Source organism: Barbus barbus (genome assembly GCF_936440315.1).
Source record: "Barbus barbus genome assembly, chromosome: 24".
Taxonomy (NCBI): Eukaryota; Metazoa; Chordata; class Actinopteri; order Cypriniformes; family Cyprinidae; genus Barbus; species Barbus barbus.
The window spans coordinates 6209488-6231535 of NC_136752.1; the positions used below are offsets into that span (position 1 = coordinate 6209488).

Here is a 22048-nt window from a genome sequence, read left to right on the forward strand (position 1 = left end):
GTTTTTGTAGGTGTTTCTCCGATGCACTTGACCATACCATAGGGAAGTGCTCAAGATGCGATAAAACTAATGACTGTACACTGTAAAAAGAAAACCCATAATATTTACGGTAAAAAAAAGCAGCTGTGGTTGCCAGAATTCTACCGTAAAAAATACAGTAACAGCATTTTAGGTTTTACCATTTTAACTTAAATTTACAGTTAAATACCATAATTTCATTAACTGATATAATGTTAATATACCAACCTATTTAAGTACAGAAATCTGTTTTGCACCTTTGAAATGCACTGATAACCACCAAATACAGGTGGTGATGAGAAAGTCACATGATGAAACAAAGCCCATCAGAAGCAGCTTTTAAATAATAACATATAGAAGGTGCACAGTGTCATTCACACAAGCACTAAACACCATGATGGTGAGACTCATTAAACTGAAATATGCAATAAACATTTAACAACATTAGATGTAACATACAACCCTAATAAACTTAACTGATAAGAAAAAACTAAGAAGAAACATAATTATTTCAAAGAAAAAAACATCAAATTCAAACAAAATTTGAAATGCATCGCAGGGAATTCTGGGAATGTCAGTTTATGTTTTTTCCTGTAAAATTTACAGGAAATTACCGTTAACCATTTAACAGGTTTTTACTGTAGCATTTTCACTGTTTTTTATCGTTAAAATCACGGTAATTTTTTTTTTTACAGTGAAAGTAAAAGTAAAGATGAGATAAATGCAGAACATTTCCTGTCCACCGTACCTTTTCCCATAGTATTTACTATATAATCTATATGTTTGGACCAGGACAACGTATTGTCAAGCATAACACCCAGCAACTTAACATTAACAACTACTTATAAATCTGTCATTATGCTATATTATCACTAATTATTGGATTCATTCTTTCATTTAGGACTGGTTTTGTGTTTCTATTTGCATCTGATTAATCGTAGGCCTCATTCATCTGAAAGTAGGCACCTAATTTTTTAGTAAAAAAAGCATTTTTTAATGAATAATTTTCACAATATTAAACAAAAAATCTGAGAAATATCCATTATACAACACTCTCTGTTTTCTATTAGAAACACAACTTCCAATCCAATCAAGAGCTGTAAGTGAAAAACTATAACATTTTAGTTTAGCAATAGGAATAGCATGGTCAATAACATCAAAAACTGCTGTATAGTCTATTAAGACGGCACCGACCAATTTCTTATCATCTAGACATGCTAACCATTTGTCTGTCATGTGTATAAGAGCAGTACTTGTGGAGTGTCCTGGTCTGTATGCATGTTGTGTATTAGTAAGTAATCCATGAATTCTAAAATATTGTAAAATTTGCTCAAAATAGGAAGAATACTAATTGGCCTACAATTAGATCCTGAAAAATCAGTTTAAAGAGTGTAGTCTTAAAAGTGTAAAGATTTGGAAATAGTTCAGTTACATAAGTGAAAATCTCATCAGGACAATAATTTTAATCTGCAGAGACAATTATAAGTCATTTAGGTGGATTTCTTTTAAATGTGTTAACAACCATGCCTCGACCAAAAAGAAAAAAAATCATAATATAGGAGACTGGAAACACTGAAGCCACTCAGAAGAACAGAGTATGTTTAAGTTGCATGCAAGAATGGAAAATTTAGGTTTATGATGATAGAGATAGCCTACTGTATATAATATGAGAATCCTCAGGTTTGAGAAACGTTACATAATGAGGTTGCACATAAAGGGTGACTCTACAGGTCACTGCTGTACGCTATAAAATACACTGTACCTACAGGCCACGAGGCTGCATCAATGATGCCAAATTATCATGTAATCTGAGAATATGTGACAGTGAAAACATGACAGAGGTAATTTTTTTTCCTTTTCCTTGGGTCTAGTACATACTAACATAATGGCATGCTCTAGTTGACTTTGTGCAATTGGAATGTGTCGCTTAGAGCATTTCCTTCACTTTATTGCCTATTGCTTTTAAAATATAACCTCTCTAATCTCTTAACAAGCTATCTCAGTTAATATGTGAGTGTTTATGTAACTGGAAACAAACCCCACTAGCCGTTCGTTACCTTCTGATGTAGCCACAGAAGCCACACCTTGGAACTTACTGGAAGAAAAAGACTATTGTTTTCGATTGCTATAAAACAGTATACTGTATTTTTAGGGTGTCGATTGGATAAAAATTATTTAATTTTTAAATCATTGAAACAAAACAAAATCCCATTGATTTTGAAGTGAGAACTGATGTGTTAGATAAGCTATTATCTAACATTAAATGAATAAACCATAAAAGCATAACGTTTTTCTTTAATTATTGAGAAATACGATTTTGTTAATAATTACAAACCAACGTTTGGTGCCAAATCTAGACCGAGGAGGTTAATAATACATTAAGAAAGCTGTCGGTCCATTCATCTCAGTGGCAGTTTCTCTGCGTAAGATGCGTGTTATGTCAAACGTATGTGATCTTGTCCTCAGTTCTGGACATACTTGTTTATGAGCCATGCCACCTAAGGCATAAAGGTGAGTATGACTAATCAATGAACAGGAAATTCTGTCAAAGTGATTCTGACTGGCTAAAGGCACAATGAGAATACATAGTCCCAAGCCCTTTAACTGCAACTGTCATGAGTAATGCCATCAACACTTTTGTCAAAATACACCATTATTTTAAATGGCACTGGAGAAAATCATCCACAGAGGTGTAGTTATAGCTTTGGCCTTAACCAGTAGGGGCTAAAGGGCTGTGCTAACTAGCCAAACACAGTATTACAGCATGGAGTGTATGTAAGTATGTACAGTATGTATGTTGTGCTGGCTAATGGCAGTCATCTTTGATTTATACTGGATGCAGGATTATGAAATAGTTTCCCTTGCAGAAACCATTGTAGACATTTGCAATCTGCAAACAGACATTTATGAGCACTGTTTGCTCATATTACACATTTAAGCAAAGCTTTCAAAAAAATGACAGTGTACGCTACAGTCATGCTCACAGCATCTCAGATACCAGTATTTCAATGATTTCTAAAAGATGACTGTCTGACCACCTGAGATTTCAGTTTGAATATTGAGGTTATATTTTCATATTACAGCAAATCGTGAGTGTATATTAACATTGTTATTTGCTTGTGCAACTAATAGAGCATTTGAACCCAGAAACAGTGATGTGTTAGGTCAGTCTTAACAAGCCAACAGTAATATTCAGCCGGTCATGTGATCTTAACATGGCAGCCCCCATATGAGGCAACCCACTCCACATAAAATAAAACCGGTCGTATTAAGTGAATATAAATGGATTCACTCCTATTACGACGAGCAGTTATGTATTCTGACGTTTTTACTTTTGTAGCCTAAAGTTAACCAATAGGAGTGATTGGTTTAATTTGATTTTTATTAAGGTTTATTAGTGAATGCACACAAATCAAGGTTTTGAACTTTAACCAGACATGTCCCAAATTGTGTTTGGACATACAATGTTTAGTTTTACCTCCTGAGAATAATTTTCCCAATGTTAAGACCTTTCTTTCAATGAAGGAACAGAAAAATAGCCTTTTTAGACATTTTTAACTTTCAAATTGTGTACCTTATTTGTAAGAAATTGTCGTGAAATTCTGAAAATCTTATTTTCTTATGTTTGTATTTAGCACATGCACTTATTTTAGTCACTGTCAAGGAAAAAAAAAACATTCACCAATGTTTACATTAAAATAGATCATGAGCCGTCAGAGTTTCCATTACTCTCTTATCCATAATCATTTTTATCCATAATCTCTCCAATCATAAAAAGCGGAATGTGTGACGTACAGACAAAAGGTTGGGTGGTTTACGTCCTAAAAGGTTAATGACGTCAGTTGACAATGAATGTTTATTATTAAGCCACGCCCACGCGACGTTGTTCATTGGCTGTGAGTTCGTGTGGAACGTGTGAGTTCGTTTCCTGTAACCTAGGAGTGTGGGCGTGGTTTTGCCATTCGACGGTTTTGAGGGATACGGGACGGGAGCTCCAGAGTACACAAGTGAAGCCGGGGACCTAGCACATATCTCCGGCCTGCCATGACGCAAAACTCCGCTAGTAAGCTTCTAAACGGAGATGCCGTACACCGGACGAAACAAGACAAGAAAGCGGGCGGGAATGGGCTCGTGAAGAACCACTGCTTGTTCCAGCAGAAGCGATACCGCCGTCCGGCGGAGAAGGTGAGGCCGCCTCCTGCGCTTCACACCCGCAAACACGCTCAGTGTACACACCGGAGCCGCTTATGCTGTTACTATGAGTTAAATTAGAATATAAATATTTCTGTTTCATTCTGGGTTTTTAGGAAAGCAGCGTTCATCTGGTGTGTATCATGGTTTCAGTTTTCTTGTGTTCAAATATTAACCGTTATATATAGCATCTTCCACGTATGGTTTAACGTTAAATGTACGAAATGCTATTTGATGTCATTCAGTTACTTTTAAAATTGTATTCAAATAATTACATTATTTATTAAAAAGGCGCTTGTCTTTTTATTTTTTTTACAGTTAAACCTCTTGAAATATTTATTTATTTATTTTACTCGGCAGCAATCAAATTATGATGGTCAATGTATGAATGGTATGGTGATAGGCCTATTATAATTTTAGTTTATCAGATCATGATTCACAAAACGAGGCTAATGCTGCTGGAGAACATTTGTCTAATTTGACTTTTGACTCAAGCATTGTAGTTAGAATGAAATATAGCCCTTATGGCAAAATAAATAAATAAAATGAAAGACAGAATTTTGTGAATTTTTTAAAACAAATTCTGCTAGTTCCTGTTCTGCAATCTTAAGTTAGTGTTTGTTCTCTATGGGTGTTGTGCTCATCTGGTGAACTGCTGTTTCATGTCATAACTGCTACTGTATTGTGAATTTTACTACAGTTGGTGTCTATGTTGACCAATCAGAATCCAGAACTATAAAACAAGTAATTAGTTAGTTCATTCAAGTAGTTGGACATGTACTGAAACTTCAGATCTTCCATTATTTTCACATTCAAATGTAAATAATTACTGATCTGTTAAATAGTATAATGTTTGTTCATTACTTAATAATGAAAGGTGAGGTTATTATATAATGCCCAACAATGAAAAGCATCAGCAGCCCATTGCATTGAGATGAATGGTTATGGGTTTAAATGAATTGTTTGGGGTTGGTTGTCTCCGTTTGTATTGACACAAACATGGAAAACAACAGTGTAGTGTTCTGACATGTAACTGGAGAGCAACACATTGTTCTTTGCAACCTGAGAATGTTTGCCCAGAGCACTTCTGAGCTCCATTGGAGCAACAACTTTTCCAAGAATATGAGCGTGTTGTCAAGCTAGTTTTTCTCGTACTAGGTTCTTATCATCAAAATGGACTTATGGGTCAGGTGTGCAGTATTGTGGGGGTTTTAAAGCTTACAGTAAATCTAGCATGCAGGTTTTGGTAGGTTTTGCCAGTATGTTGATTAATAATATAATATTTATAAATTGAGATTTCTACATCTTATAATATAATAAATAAGCTTTCCATTGATGTATGGTTTGTTAGGATCGGACTGTATTTGGCTGAGATATTTGAAAATATCTAAAAAAAAATCTAAATATTGAGAAAATCACCTTTAAAGTTGTCCAAATGAAATTCTTAGCAATGCATATTACTAATCAAATATTAAGTTTTGATATATTTACGTTAGGAAATTTACAAAATATCTTAATGGAACATGATCTGTCCTAATGATTTTTGGCATAATAGAAAAATCGATAATTTTAATATTTTTGGCTATTGCTACAAATATACCCCAGCGACTTAAGACTGGTTTTGTGCTCCAGGGTCACAAATGAGCTGTTTCAGTGAATCAATTCAAAACTGATTTTGAGTGACTTGTCTAATAGCTCAACAATGGGATTTTTTTAATTTTTTTAATTTATTTAGGTTGTACACTTTTTTTTTTTTTTTTTTTTATGTGGCCAATATTAGATTTAAGTGTACATATGGAAGTGGCCCAAATCAGAATTGAAATAATCAGATTGTAGTTTGTAGTGTTCCCAATTTTATGAAGAAAATTACTAATTTCTCAAGCCATTTCAGAAAAAAGTATATAGCCTAAATATAGGGATGTATAATAAATTATCAGAATATCTCATCCAGCCCTACTGTAAGTAGTTTCAGTAGTTGGAGTTAACATTTCCAATCCTTATTAAAAGAACGTTTGTCTGCCTTGTTTCAGGAAGCAACATTTACTAACCGACTGAACAAATATAAGACTTTCCTGTATTTAGCAATGCAAGTTTCCCGCAAAGGCTTTCTCACTCAGCACTGACACAAACATTGTTAACCCTAACTTAGCTCAGCTTTATGTAAGAAGGCTGATTCAGGGATCTGGAACAGTGGGATCAAGCCCTTCCTTACTGGAAAGACAGGTTTTATAGTGGATGCAGTTAAGAGTTTGATCACGTGCTGCTGTTAAGCAGTGTGAGTGTAAGGACAAACTCTTATTCATTTTCTCGGCCGGAGTGATAAATGGAGTTTTGCTCTTCTGATCATCTCTGGTATCTGTAACCTCATGTCTGAAGCTGTTAGCGGTTTCAGTCCCAACTATAGTTTTACCGTTTCCATAGAGAATGTGGGTATGGGTGACTAGTGACTACCAGTGTAAATGTTATGTAATTACTAAACTGTTCAGGGTGTTGTTAGATTTAAAAGAGCCCATCCCTAAATTTAAGCATTATTCTGGTATCTGTGTGTATTCTTTCAGTGCTTTCAGTGAAATGATTTGTCTTTAATCTAGTGTGGACAAAATAAATCTACTATAATCTGTTGTTTTGTTTCAGACTCGCTGTACATTAATGTTGTTTTTATGCTGTTCGTGTTTGTTTGGAGCACTTTGTAACGTTTAGATATTAATTTTCCAATGTAGATTCACTTCATATTCTTCTTTTCCCCCACAGAACCATCATGCTTCATGCACTTCGCTTTATAAAAAGCCATTTGTGGAGTTGTTTGAGGAGACACCGCTGATGGTTGCCGTCCTTACCTACGTGGGCTATGGCATCCTTACCATTTTTGGCTATCTGCGAGACTTCCTGAGGGGCTGGAATATTGAGAAGTGTCATCTGGCCAGGGAGAGAGAAGAACAGAAGGTACGGTATAACATATGTGTGGTGCTTGCCTGACTTTTATTTATTTCATGCTTCCCTGAGTAATGTATTTCACATAACAGATGTTTACATGTAATCCTCAAGACAAAATAATAACTGAATTTACACTAAAGACCTCATTTAAATAGAATTTTTAAAACTTTGCATTGTCACCTTGACAAAGCCTATTTAGTGCTGTTTTGTAATACTTGATCATGAGTCCCTTATTTGTCCTGAGCCGTTAAACCGACTGCTGATCTTCAGTTTTAAAGCATCTTTACAGTAACAAACAGGAAAATAACAGAATCAGTGATGCAAACTTAATCCGATATGAGACAGATTCAAATTCTGCTGCAAACTATCTCTAAAAAAACAAATGTTATTATTCAGTTCCAGTCATGTTGCAAAATTAATACAAATTATGAGACAAAATTCAAACTTAAGCAGATCTTCAGAAGCTAATAGAACCATCTATCTATCATCCAGCTTAAGTCAGTTCAAGTTTTGTTCTCATCCAATGGTGTTCAGTGCAAAGTGTCTTTTAAACCCCAACTAAGCAAGCCAATGACAATCGGTGGCAAGAAATGGAGAAAAAAAAAACCTTGGAAGAAACCAGGCTCAGTCAGTGGGCCGGTTCTTCTATGGAAAGCACATTTGTGATTCAGGATGCATCACTAGTCATGTTATTAAAAAATAATTAAAATGTAGTGTTATGTTTTTGCTTTCTATGCTCTGTTTCCAGGATTTTGTTCCACTGTACCAGGACTTTGAGAACTTCTACACCAGGAATCTGTACATGAGGATCAGAGACAACTGGAACAGGCCAATATGCAGCGTCCCTGGAGCCAAGATGGACCTTGTGGAGCGGGTCACATCTGACAACAACTGGACCTTTGAGTGAGTTTCACATTGTGCCGACACACCAGGATGTTGGATCCAGCCTACCAGATCCCACCAGAAGATGTCTGTTTTGACTGATATCCAAACTAATCAAGAGATTTATTTATTGAAAAAAAAAATAAAGTTGCATCTTTCTCAGTGCTCAGAACAGCACAAATTTAAGACAACACAGCAAACAACATAAGATGAAACCGTTTTTTTAATGATAATATGGTTACACTTTATTTCAATAGTCCACTTTAGACATTCTACTAACTTTGTAACTGCCTGTCAACTACATGTCTACTAACTCTCAGTAGGGTAGGTTTAGGGTTAGTAGAATAAGTTGACATATACTTGCAAAGTTTCTAATAGTCAGTATGTTGAGGACCCATCAAAATAAAGTGTTAGAAGATATTAAGCAGACAGTCTACTAATACTCTAATGACTGCTAGTTGAGATGTAGTTGCAAAGTTACTTGTTAGTAGAATGTCTAAAGTGGACTATCGAAATAAAGTGTTACCGATAATATTTTATTTTTGAAATTATAATATAGCTGCTGAAAACAGAAACAGAAAATGTCACAATATTGCAGTTTTTATTCCATATTTGATTAAATAAATGCAGCCTTTGTGCAAATGAGAGACTTCTTACAAAAAAAAACTTCTTTAATTTTTTTTTACTTTTGACCAGTAGTGTATATGTGGAAAGTAATATGACAGAGATAACAACAAAAAGGCAGGAATCAAGTACAGCACAGATGTGTATGTGTGCGTGTGGTAATATACATTTCTATTAAGAATCTTTAGATCCCTCATCAGAAGTATTCTTTAGCCTTTACAGAAATTAATATGGTGAGTTTTAGAGGCCGTATATTTTCTTTCAAAAGAAGTATGTGTATTTTTTTTAATGAGTATTATTATTTTATATACGTTTAATTTATTCCATGTTTTTTCTTTATATTTTCCTGCAGATACACAGGGAATGTTCTGAAAGATGTTATTAATATGGGCTCATATAACTACCTTGGCTTTGCTGAGAATGCCGGCACATGCGCTGATGCTGCCTCTGAGTGCACTGTGAAATACGGCGTGGGAGTGAGCAGCACCAGGCAAGAGATAGGTAATAAATACTCACTCTCTCAGGCTTTACAGCCACTTCTATGGGATAAAAGGGGCCAAATAATGATATGACACTTTTTGGGTAGGTTCCAGTAGATTTTTAAAGGATCATATACTTGGTCTTCTTATAATGTCAAAATGTTGACCTTATCATTATAATTTTCCACCTTCTCACTGACACTTAGAATACTTATTCATATATTCAGTTCTTGTTGAGTCATTCATCCCACTGGGTGAGGATTTGCTTTTATGGTGGAAAAGAAATGTGCGGCACAATGAAAAATTCTTATTTCTTATCTAACCTTTATTATTGCGTCCCTGGAGTCGGTTTACACAAAAAAATAAAGCAACTCAAAAAGCAGGAAACAGTTCTATTATTATACAAATCTATTTTTGCATTATTAAGATATTCATTCTCTCTTGCAGGAAATTTTGACAAGCATGAGGAGCTGGAGAAGCTGGTGGCTAGGTTTTTAGGGGTTGAGTCATCCATGGTCTTTGGAATGGGCTTTGCTACAAATTCTATGAATATTCCTGCACTCACAGGAAAAGTAAGGGTTTTACTATAAACACAAACAAGTCAAATGAAATGCTAAGAATTTTACGTCAAAGCCATGTAGGGTGGGGAAGTTGGGGAATACTCTCAAGGATCCTATCTGTTCCCTCACAGATTTCTTTGGCTCGTTCACACAGGAAATTTATCATAACGGAGTCATGTAACATGTTATTGGAAGTCTTTATGCTTTAGAATGTGTACACATTCCTGCTTTCATTCAGATTTGATTACTTTTGAGGAATTCCAATTTGAGCAAAATTCTTTCTGAACTTCTAAAATTCCTTGTTAGAAACCCATTAACACATGGTCATGGTCATGAGGAAGTACAAATACCACTATTCCTAAACACCATAAGAAATAATTATATGATTAAATATGGAAAACTTTGTTCTCTTATTGATTGTGTGTAGCACCTACAACTCTGTAAATTCTCCTAAGGTTTGAAATGTTGCTTTGTATCTTATCAACTATTTGGACAATAGGTTTAGTGTTATTTGATATGCTTTTTTGCTGCTCATTTAATTAACGTATGTGTTTACTTCTCTTAGGGCTGTCTAGTCTTAAGTGATGAGCTCAATCATACATCTCTGGTTCTGGGTGCCCGTCTCTCTGGCTCTACCATCCGTGTATTCAAACACAACAGTAAGTTCATGCTATTTTTAGCCCACACTGAAAATAAAAATTCTGTGCAAAACAATCACATCCAGTTAGATCAAATTTTATGTTTAAAATATAGGATTAATGACCCAAAGAAGTTAACAGTGGGTGGCTCAGACATTACTGAAAGCATTTGTTTGCGGAATAAATTCATTTGATCAATGTACCTGAATAGGCATTTTGCCACAAAAAAATCTAATATAAATGAACGTCAGAGAAAAAAAATGCAATAAAAATGTCTTATGCCACACTTTTTATAACCTATTAAACATATTAAGATGCCTGCTCTTAAATTCTTCTTTCTAACCATTACTCGCAGATATGCAAAGTCTGGAGAAGTTGCTTCGGGATGCCATCGTGCACGGCCAACCTAGAACCCACCGGCCCTGGAAGAAGATCCTCATCCTCGTTGAAGGAATTTACAGGTAAAGCAGAAATATTTTTTTTGTATACAGCATGTTTTTTTCAAACTTGAGCAGAAACCTGATGTTTTTTGCAAAGCATATGCAACAAAAACTTTTATTTTGGATGCGAGTAATCATTAATTAATCAAATTCGATTATCATGCGCATCTAGTGAGTAAAACCGGTTTCTTGATTAGTAGTTAATCGCCATCACCTGCTTTCAAATGGAGCGGGAATTACTACACAGAACCGTAATTCACTGACAAGCTACGCTATTTCGTGTTCATAATCGAAGGCGATTCGTCTGAACGCGATACTGCCAATCACTGAACCGGCTTTACTGACGAGATGCGCATGATAATCGAATTCGATTTAATTGCACAGCCCTAATATATATATATATATATATGTGTGTATATAATTGAACAAAATTATAAACGCAACACTTTTGTTTTTGCCCCCATTTTTCATGAGCTGAACTCAAAGATCTAAGACTTTTTCTATGTACACAAAAGGCCTATTTCTCTCAAATATTGTTCACAAATCTGTCTAAATGTGTTAGTGAGAACTTCTCCTTTGCTGAGATAATCCATCCACCTCACAGGTGTGGCATATCAAGATGCTGATTAGACAGCATGATTATTGCACAGGTGTGCCTTAGGCTGGCCACAATAAAATGTCACAATGCCACAGATGTCGCACGTTTTGAGGGAGTGTGCAATTGGCGCTGAGCGGTTTGCTGATGTCAACGTTGTGGATCGAGTGGCCCATGGTGGCGGTGGGGTTATGGTATGGGCAGGCATATGTTATGGACGAACGAACAAAGGTGCATTTTATTGATGGCATTTTGAATGCACAGAGATACTGTGACGAGATTCTGAGGCCCATTGTTGTGCCATTCATCCACAACCATCACCTCATGTTGCAGCATGATAATACACGGCCCCATGTTGCAAGGATCTGTACACAATTCCTGGAAGCTGAAAACATCCCAGTTCTTGCATGGCCAGCATACTCACAGGACATGTCACCCATTGAGCATGTTTGGGATGCTCTGGATCGGCGTATACGACAGCGTGTTCCAGTTCCTGCCAATATCCAGCAACTTCGCACAGCCATTGAAGAGGAGTGGACAACCTGATCAACTATGCGAAGGAGATGTGTTGCACTGCGTGAGGAAAATGGTGGTCACACCAGATACTGACTGGTTTTCAGATGGATTATCTCGGCAAAGGAGAAGTGCTCACTAACACCGATTTAGACAGATTTGTGAACAATATTTGAGAGAAATAGGCCTTTTGTGTACATAGAAAAAGTCTTAGATCTAGAGTTCAGGTCATGAAAAATGGGGGCAAAAACAAAAGTGTTGCGTTTATAATTTTGTTGAGTGTATACGTTTTAAATAAAAATATTTAACAGTTTGAAATGTTTCAAACTGTTACTTTCTGGCTATCAAATAGAGGTGCTCCTATACTTTCACAAATTAAAATTTCTAGGCCTCTATGGAAATGCATTAATAGTACACCTGCATTTTTCTTTTTAGCATGGAGGGCTCAATAGTGCGACTTCCTGAGGTCATTGCCCTAAAGAAGAAATACAAAGCCTACCTGTACCTGGATGAGGCCCACAGTATCGGGGCTCTAGGACAAAGAGGCAGAGGTGTGGTGGACTACTTTGGCCTGGATCCATCTGATGTTGACATCATGATGGGTACTTTCACCAAGAGCTTTGGTGCTGCTGGAGGATACATTGGCGGAAAGAAGGTTTGTGGACAACTTTGCTGTCAATGGCATATCACATTAGATTACTACACAAATCACACATGCTGGTTTGAGTCTTGACTGCAGCCTGTCATTTCCATCTCTCTCCCCCAAGTCCAATATTTAATAATGAGACAAAGTAATAATTAACTTTGTTTTCTCTCTGTAGGAGCTGATTGATTACCTCCGCCTACATTCTCACAGTGCAGTTTATGCTACCTCAATGCCCCCACCCATCACCCAGCAGATTATCACTTCTATGAAGTGCATTATGGGAGAGGATGGCACCACATTAGGTGAGTTTAGAATTTTATTCCGGATCAGTTCTAATAAAGATTACTTGTGTGGAATAATCGTTGTGTGACCGCTATTACAACTACTATTTGTACAGTAATACCTAATATAGTATCAATATAGTAATATTGTATTTGTAAAAAAAAAAAAGCCACAAGATGGCAGCATTAACTAAGAGAAGACTTTTAGGAAATGAAGCGCTGTGGTTATTTATAACATAACAAATGTTGTTGCATAATGTAACCTGTACTTTGACTTCTATGGTACTCTCCTGTGTACTTTCTTTTTTTTTACACAAAACTTTGACCTGTGATACGTGTGAGCAAAACACTTGTCATCAGTTGAAAAGTATTGAGCTCTGTTGAGGTCAGAAATATTCTCCTCACAAGTTTGCAAATTCAGATAAAAATGCTTGGTCAACACATTGCAAGTGCACATCAATGTTACTGTGATGGTTACACATTTTGTAAAAGGAGAAACCTTCCAATGTCTGTGCTATTAAACGTGTTTTCATTCAGAAAACTAGAAATAATCTGCTCTGCCATGAGAGTAGTTAATTTGAAAGAAAAGAAATGATAGAATACATTGCACAACTGGAATACATTTTGCAACGCAGGGAAATCAGACATCGGGCTTGTATAACTATTAGCTGTAAGCATTTGCGTCAATGTACTCAAATTCTTAGAGCTGCAAGAATATTTCTACTGCTGAAGTGTTAATTATCAGCAGAAACACAATCTTTTTGAGTTTGTTTAGGAAAAGTAAACTCGATGACTCTGCGATTGGTTACACATGCTAACTCCATCTCTGCTGACGGTTTGAGGCAGCAAACTCCGTTTCACCCCTGATTGATTCAGCAGGGCGTTCGTTTGGAAAACCACATCTATACCCCAAACACACACACACACACACACTGCATCTGGAAGCTCTTCAAGCCCTTGTGAGGTTTTAGCGTGAGAGAAAGAAGGCTGAACGTTCCTCTCTGTGGGATATTGGATGTTCTCAAATGTATAGGAGCTTATGTTATAATTATGGAATAGAATCTTGAAGAAACCTCTCACCTTCAGCTGATTTCTGTAACTTAATTTTTAGAGCACAGTACTATTAACACTAAAGTCATGGGTTCAACGCATAATAATGTTCTTATTTGCATCATGTCTACACTTTGTTGGTTACTTTGTTTCACTTAGTCGTGAAAGTGTACTCGGTCAATGAGCTCACACTGAACAAATGTTTTGAGCAGATTTCTTCTGCACAGAGACTAATTTAAGCACCTTTGGCAAGTAATGTGCAACCCTAGAGGACTTGCACAGTGTAGTAACATTAGACGTGGTAAACCTGTTCCTCAACCGCAGAGAGCAACTATTAAAGTGGGCACAAAACAGCTATTTTAATTATGTTTTCTGGCCTATTGTGACTTATGTCTGAGTAAATCAACTTCTTGAACGAGAAAAACAGTGTAGAGCGGGACTTGATTTTGTTCATCAGGCATTGATTGGATTGTGTACTTGGGGCCCAAACTCATTCACCTTTATTTATTTAAATAGCGCTTTATACAATACAGATTGTTTCAAGGAACAAATGAATCAGTGATTCAAACAGAATTCAATTCTGCTGTAAAGCGGCTCTGAAGAGACGATATTAAACAGTTATTCTTTATGCGGTCTATTTATTTAATGGAGAAATGATTTCAGGAACGGAATGAACTAAACCCTATTAACTAGCCACTCTGGATTACGTGTGACATGACATAAACATCTAAGTGACAGGTTTCTGGAAGGCAGGGACTGTAAATGTAACTTTATTACCCATTCCTCATCAAAGAAGAGATGTTGTTACAAGGGGCCATTAACGTTTTTGATGAAAGATACATGAATGTCAATTTATATACAATAAACTTCAGCATTTCTGTCCATTTTGATTTCATGATGACTTATAGTTTACATGGCAGGGACTATATTACCTAGTGAAAGATCACTAAAGTAATATGCTATTGAACTATGTTGAATACAGTTTAGAGCAGTTGTGCCATTTTGGTTTGGAACAAGGCGATTAGTTTCTGCTACTTAAAAGCATAAAAAACGGTTTAATTTCAGTTCAAAATTAATTTATAAAGCACCAGACTAACTTGCATTTCCTCATAGCTGTTGTAGGTAAGGTTGGACTGTTTTCTCTTCAAGTCTTGACCAATATTCTCAATACTGAATATTGTGAGAAAGAGCTTTCCTTTCTCAGGAGCCCCTCACTATGAATGGAATGTCAAACAAGTGAAAACTAATACTGGAGAGTATATTTCTACCTCTCCCCAAAGGATCATTCTGCACTGTTCAAAGTGGATTTGAATTCCTTTGGCTTCAGATAAAACGGCCTCTCGATTTTTCACTTGCCATGTGCTTGCATCAAACTTGCAGAGATGTTTGCAATTTAGCTTTTCGTCATTCCTGTTGTTGGATATGAAGAACATATGAATGACACAACAAAATGCCAAGAAAAAAACTGCTTTGGTACATGCATGTTAACCATTGGGTTAGACCATTGATTGGGTCAAGGATAAGACTTGCCTGTGCAAAATCATCAGGGCGTAGCTCTGTGGTTTCTGTGGTGTCCAGAGTGGGGGGTTTTTTTGTGTTGCTGTGCAGGTTCAGTATTTCTGAGCACTTTGAAATGTAACGGCACACCTCTGTCTTAACAAGTCACACAATTTGAGAAATGATTCATGTCCACACCTCAAACAGTGTGGGATGAGTTACACACCGAAACCTACTTGAAGTATGAGTAATAGTTACTTACAGAAGCTGGTTTGCAGTGACAATGATTTGTATTTTCTCTTTTATGCAGGTCAAGAAAGACTTTGTCAGCTGTCAGAAAACACAACCTACTTTCGCAGGAGATTACATGAGATGGGCTTTATCATCTATGGGAACAATGACTCCCCTGTTGTACCCTTGATGCTCTACATGCCAGCTAAAATCGGGTCGGTCTCACTTTTTGTTTGACTGAATCATGGCTATTGTATTTGGTGATATGCTAGCCAGAGGATGTCGAATTTTTTTGTTTTTTGGTTTTTTTTGATGATTTAAAAACAATTCTTGTGCTGATTTTGTAGACTCATTAATTTATTTTGTCTACTGTTGTTTAGAGCATTTGGGCGAGAGATGCTGAAGAGGAACATTGGGACAGTGGTGGTTGGGTTCCCCGCCACACCAATCATTGAATCCCGAGCACGATTTTGTGTTTCTGCCGCCCACACGAGAGAGATGCTCGACAAAGTGAGTATCACATGAACACTAGTAAAACAATAATTGTAAAAAATAATGACAAAAAATTAATTGAAATGTTTTTGTCTTTTCATGTTGATTTTGGGGTAAAATAGTACTCTGTATGGAAGCCAGTTTCTGCCACTGAATAAAAAAAAAAAAAAAAACTTTTTCTTGCAATTGTGAGTTTATATCGACAGATGTTGGTAGGTTTATGCATTTGCAGCCACCACACTAGCTGTTATTTTTAATCGAAGGAGATTTGGACGTATCTTTTTGTGCAGTGTAAATAAGGGGTTATCCAAGCATTAAAGGAAAGACCCTTATACTTCAAAGCAGCCATGTATGAGATGTTTCTTGGAATTTATTGTACATTCATGAATGATTATGTAACTTATGTACGCCAGGTGACCTGTAAAAAAACAGTTTCAGTTGCGGTTTTGCAAAATATTAGTTTTTTTTTAATTGCCTGAAAAATCACCTCATGCAAGCGTAAAAACGTTTTTGCTATATATGGGAGTTTTAGCGAAATTGACGTTTTTCCATTGGGTGTATTTTCAATTCACAATTTCAATTTAGGCAATTTGAAGGGTAATGGAAACGCAGCTACAGTTGCGAGTTTATATCTCGCTTTTCTGACTTCTTTTTTTTTTTTTTCAGAACTGTGAGATATAATCTCACAATTACGAGTTCTAATGTCTAATTCTGAGGGAAAGAAAAGACTATTTCCTTACAATTGCGAGATATCGCACAATTCAGATTTTATATCTCGCAATTAATTTTTTCTCAAAATTACACATTTAAATCTCGCAATTATGACTTTGTAACTCGTCATTGCGAGTTTCTATCAAGTGATTCTTAGAAAAAAAAATCTGAATTGTGAGAATTCGCAATTCCTTTTAATTATTCAGTGGCGGAAACAGGCTTCCATATATCTGACATATTTCATGAGCTTCACCAATAAATCTATTAATGTGTAAGGTAAAAGGTAAGAAGAAAACGTAAAAGATAAAACAAAGTTTACTTGTTTCAACTTCCAAACCAGTTCTAAACTTTACCTGTTAGCTCTCATAGGTAACTTTATGCAAGATCTGTCCCTGTTTAACCTCACAGCTAATGTTATCAAACCACATGAAGTGGCGGAGACCAAAAATCAGTGTTCCTACACTTCAGTTATTCATCTATGAATCTCTGACTCACCTCGCAGTCAATTCTCTCCAAAAATAAACATCCTGTTATCATTTAGCAATTACTCATGTTTTACCAAACCCAGCATATTATTAACTCAACCAAACATTTATTCAAGTGTTAATAACCCCACTGTCTCTTCTTGACTCTCTCAGGCTTTAAATGCCATCAGTGAAGTTGGAGATCTACTCCAGCTGAAATACTCAAGAAAAAACAGACATGGGAGAGAAGGAACTGGAGAGCCGCCAGGATTCGCACTTTCTCATGCTGGACTGAATGTGTCTTTCTTCCACCCCAGAGAGATTCATGTCTAACCTGAGTGTCATTCTCATGTTGATTCATTTCATTGAAGTCCACCAACTGACCAAATTTCAAGTCTTACTTCTGGGTTCAGTAATCAATAATTTGTTTCATCGTGCAATATCAACTGTAGTACAGAATTCACATCACTGTGTTCAGCATCAGAATTAATGCTTTAGTGTCAGGGCTAATTTATCCAACCCTCTACACAGTCTGAAACAGTGCACAAAATAATTTTCTGATATTTTATACAAATATTATCAGTGTTTTTGTCTTGTTTTCCATTAAAAAAAAATCTTAAGGTTAATTTACTGAGGTTACTCAGTCTTTTTTCTCCATTTGCAACTGTTTTTAATTAATAAAGTAGAATTCTTACCAAATTTAGTAAGATTTATGCTTTAAACAAGAAAAAACAATATGCCAATGGAGGACAATAAACGTAATTAAAGTCTTATATTATACAGTTTAGCAAAATTTAAGGAAATTTAGATTTTTTTTCTAGAAAACAAGACAGAAATCTTAATGAAGAAAATGTTTTGTTCTCACACTGGCAATATACTTGTACAGCAAGTGTCATCCTTTTAATGGGAAAAAACTTGAAGATATATATATATATAAAACAGAAATCTACTTATGAAGGAGAGAATTTATTATAGTTAAACAGTAAATAAGAATGAGACTTCATAGCCATATACATGTATCTATAAAAATATTGACACACATTTATTAATGCACATAATTGCCGTGTCTTAACTCAATACTGCATTCACATACCATAAATCGTCACATATCAAATATTTAATCTTTTTCACAATGCAAATATGATTGTATAGGTAAATTAGCGATGTCTTAATGAACTTGCACAGACGAATACTGACAACATTCTCTGTTTTTCTGTATTTCAATTTGAGTTGTGGTACTTTCCACGCATAGGGTACAGTTTGGTGTCCCTTATCGCTATCCTTTTTTTTAAGCACTAGAGGAACAAAGCCCATATTGCTTGTAAAGACTAATTATTTGGACAATTTTTACACAAATTGTTATATAGAGAGATATTTGTCCCTTTTTTTGGGCTTTTAATTAGTTTTCATTGTTATTTTCTAACAATAAATATTAAATCGCAGAAATTCTGGGGAGTTATACTGTATATAGACATGTTTTGCAAAAGCTCATATTTAAAAAAAAAAAATCAATATAATATTTAGTTTGACATCTCTGGGTTCATAATTAACATTTTCTGAAGGTTTAAAGCCTTACACTGACCATCTGTTTAAAAAATGCATTTTTTATTTAAAGATTTTCAATTTTTGAGTTTCAAGATATAATTTGTACTCTATTTGTGGAAGGTGCCTTTATGCCTTACTTGAATATCTGTTACTTGCTGACAGTTTGCATTTCTCACGAATAAGTATGATATCTACACTTACTAAGTGTAATATGTCTTAGCCAGGGCATTTCACAAAGGCAGAGATCTTTCATTGAGCCAACAGAGATAGACTGACATTGTTCACTCAATGTTTCATTCTTAATATCTGCTGTTAACAGACAGCAGTGAAAAATGTTTGTGTTGCCTTTTGTATTGTTATATGCTTTTGATTTGCTCTTAAGTTAAATCTTTTTTAAGAAGTTGTGTTGTTCTAACAAAAGTGTTAAATACGGGTCACTGATATGATATGAAGAGCTATTGTTTGTATGTATGATGATGTGGCTTATGAATGCCTGTCGGATGTACTTTTTTTTGCCCTTCATTCCCTTTTGTGTTCTTAAGTCTTGTTCTTAATCGGAAAGGCAGCTCTGAATATGTCTCTGAATGTAGACGTATGTGACTTCAGAGCTACTAATGACTGTTAAGAGATGCAGATATGACGTTGGCGCATTGGCTTTAATTAAGCAGCTTGTATAAATGCAAGTAATGCCACCGAGCTGCATTTGACTGAAACCAAAGGGAATTCCACAATTTCTGTTTGTTTGTTTTTTGTACATTCTGAGTTGCAGTTTTTTCACATTTGTCACACTTCTCCATGCAAGAAACTGAAATTCATTGAATGTGACTGATCATTTGTTTCTGAAGATAATTAAATAACTTATCTTGAACATTTTTTTCATTGTCATAATCAGATCTCAGAAAAAGCAGAGCAATCATTACTCTTATTGTTTTTATAAACAAAGAGCGATCTTTTACTCAGTAGTCGTATTCAGACTGTATGATAGACATTTATGTAAGGTATAATGTATATTCAATGAAAAGTTTAAAGTTGAGTTCAATTTAAATGATTTCATTATTAAAGACAAATGAGACCCTGTTAAAGAAACAAAACCCAGCTGCTTTAGATGGAAAAACTTAAGTCTAGCTACTGCCTTAAATTTAATTGGCAAGTTACAGGTCATTTTGACTTGAATTATATTGAACTGTTTATAAAAATCAAGTTAAATCTCATATTTAGAAAATAAAGTTAAAATTTGTTAAATTATTATATAATTTTTACAGTGTGATGAATGATAAACTAGAATATCTAGTGTTGTATACGCACTGCAGTAAACTTTTCTGTGTATATATACATATGAATATGAGACAAAACTACAGAATGTCACATTTTATTATTAGCCATTTCAACACCTACATGTTTTACCAAATAAAAAGAACAGCACTTTTAGAGTTCATCCCACTCATTGATGTGAGCATAAGTATTGGGACAGTTGCCTCACAGGTCTTTCTAAGTGATCAGCTGTGTCCTGTTGCATTAATTCTTCAGATATTAAAAGCAGGGAATGTGTCGTATCAGTTATATACATTACTTCTGTATTCTGAATCTTGCATTCGATGATGACACACACAAACCAGGATGAAGATGAGAGCGCTGACTTTGAGAGAAAAGAAAGCAATTTGGATGCTAAAAGAAAAGAGGAAGTCAGTTAGAGCTCTAGCAAAAACAAAGGGCATGGAGAAATCAAGAGTTTGGAAACCACCAGCAACCAACAACGACCTGATCGGCTGAGAAAACAACAGTAGTTGATGACAGACAAATCATAAAAGCTGTGAAAATGAATCCTAAAAGATGTGTCTGTAAAATCACCAACAACTTCCAGAAAGCTGGGGTGATGCTCTGACAATCTACTGTCCTCAGGAGACTTTGACACAGAATTACAGATGCTACACAGCAAGATGCAAACCTCTGACCAGCACCAAAAATAGAAAGGCAAGATTAGAGTTTGCAAAAAAGCACAAAGGTGAGCCAGAAGAGTTTTGGAACTGTGTTTATGGACCGATGAGACAAAGATGAACCTTTATCTAAGTGATGGGAAAGCAAAAATGTGGAGAAAAAAGGGAACTGCAATGATCCTAAGCATACAGCCTCATCTGTAAAGCATGGTGGAGGTGGTGTCATGGCATGTGCATGCATGGCTGTCTCTGGACCAGGCCCAGGCAACTTTACTGATGACTTAATGTATGATGACAGTAGCTAAATGAATTTGGAAGGGTACAAAACCATCTTGCCTACCAATATTCAAGAAAATGCCACCAGATTCATTGGGAAGTGCTTCATATTGCATCAGGACAATGACCCAAAACACTCAGCCAGTTCAGTCAAGGAATTTATAAGGGCAAAGAAATGGAAAGTCTTAGATTGCCCAAGTCAATCTCCAGATTTAAATCTGATTGAACATGAATTTCACAGCTGAAGAGGAGAGTAAAGGCAGAAACTCCCCAAAACAAGCAACAATTGGAATTGGCTGCATTAAAGGCTGAGTATTTCAAAGGATGAGACCAAGAGTCTGGTGATGTCTATGGGTCACAGACTCACTGCTGTGATTGTGCGCAAGGGATCTGCAACTAAATAATAGCTTTTAATCTTTTATATCTGCCTTATGTTCAACTGTCCCAATACTTATGCTCACATAAATGAGTGGGATGAACTCTAAAAGTGCTGATCTTTTTATTTGGTAAAACATGTATGTGTTGAAACGGCTAATAATAAAATGTGACATTCTGTAGTTTTGTCTCATATTCATCTTTTAATCATATTTGCATATGTCTTGACTCCACAGCCAACAGAGCAATTTTGTCTTTACTGTTCCAATACTTTTGGAGGGCACTGTATGTATATATATATATATATATATATATATATATATATATATATATATATATATATATATATATTATGCATCCTTTATCCTCTTTGCAAACTTTATTCAACTTTATTCAAACTTATACTAAGTTCAGGAATTGAATTGGAAATAAAAAAAATTGAGAAGGCTTTCTGAATTCAGTTCTGAATGACTCTCTCCTGAGCGAAAATGAGTCCTCGCGCACACCTGTCATAATCCATAATCATCACCAGCCCTGGAAAAAGATTCTCCTCCCATACTGACCCCTTAGAAATCAGACCATCCTGCTGTTATATCACTGCTGCGCGTTAAGCATATATCTTTTGTTTCCTTCTGGTATCTGAGATACTCCCTTCATCATAGTAACGTGTCA

At 35.6% G+C, this 22048-nt stretch overlaps 1 protein-coding gene across 1 annotated transcript; it reads left to right on the top strand.

The window, feature by feature from the left end:
- The first annotated feature begins 3963 nt into the window (after positions 1 to 3963).
- Positions 3964 to 19657, top strand: LOC306844350 (serine palmitoyltransferase 2-like). Its single transcript, XM_079376407.1, has 12 exons — positions 3964 to 4203; positions 6961 to 7152; positions 7892 to 8046; positions 9002 to 9150; positions 9576 to 9700; positions 10254 to 10347; positions 10682 to 10787; positions 12310 to 12529; positions 12696 to 12822; positions 15659 to 15794; positions 15960 to 16089; positions 17421 to 19657. Exons 1-12 carry the CDS (start codon positions 4063 to 4065, stop codon positions 17577 to 17579), a joined length of 1734 nt encoding a protein of 577 aa, XP_079232533.1. The 5' UTR covers positions 3964 to 4062; the 3' UTR covers positions 17580 to 19657.
- The last annotated feature ends 2391 nt before the right edge of the window (positions 19658 to 22048 follow it).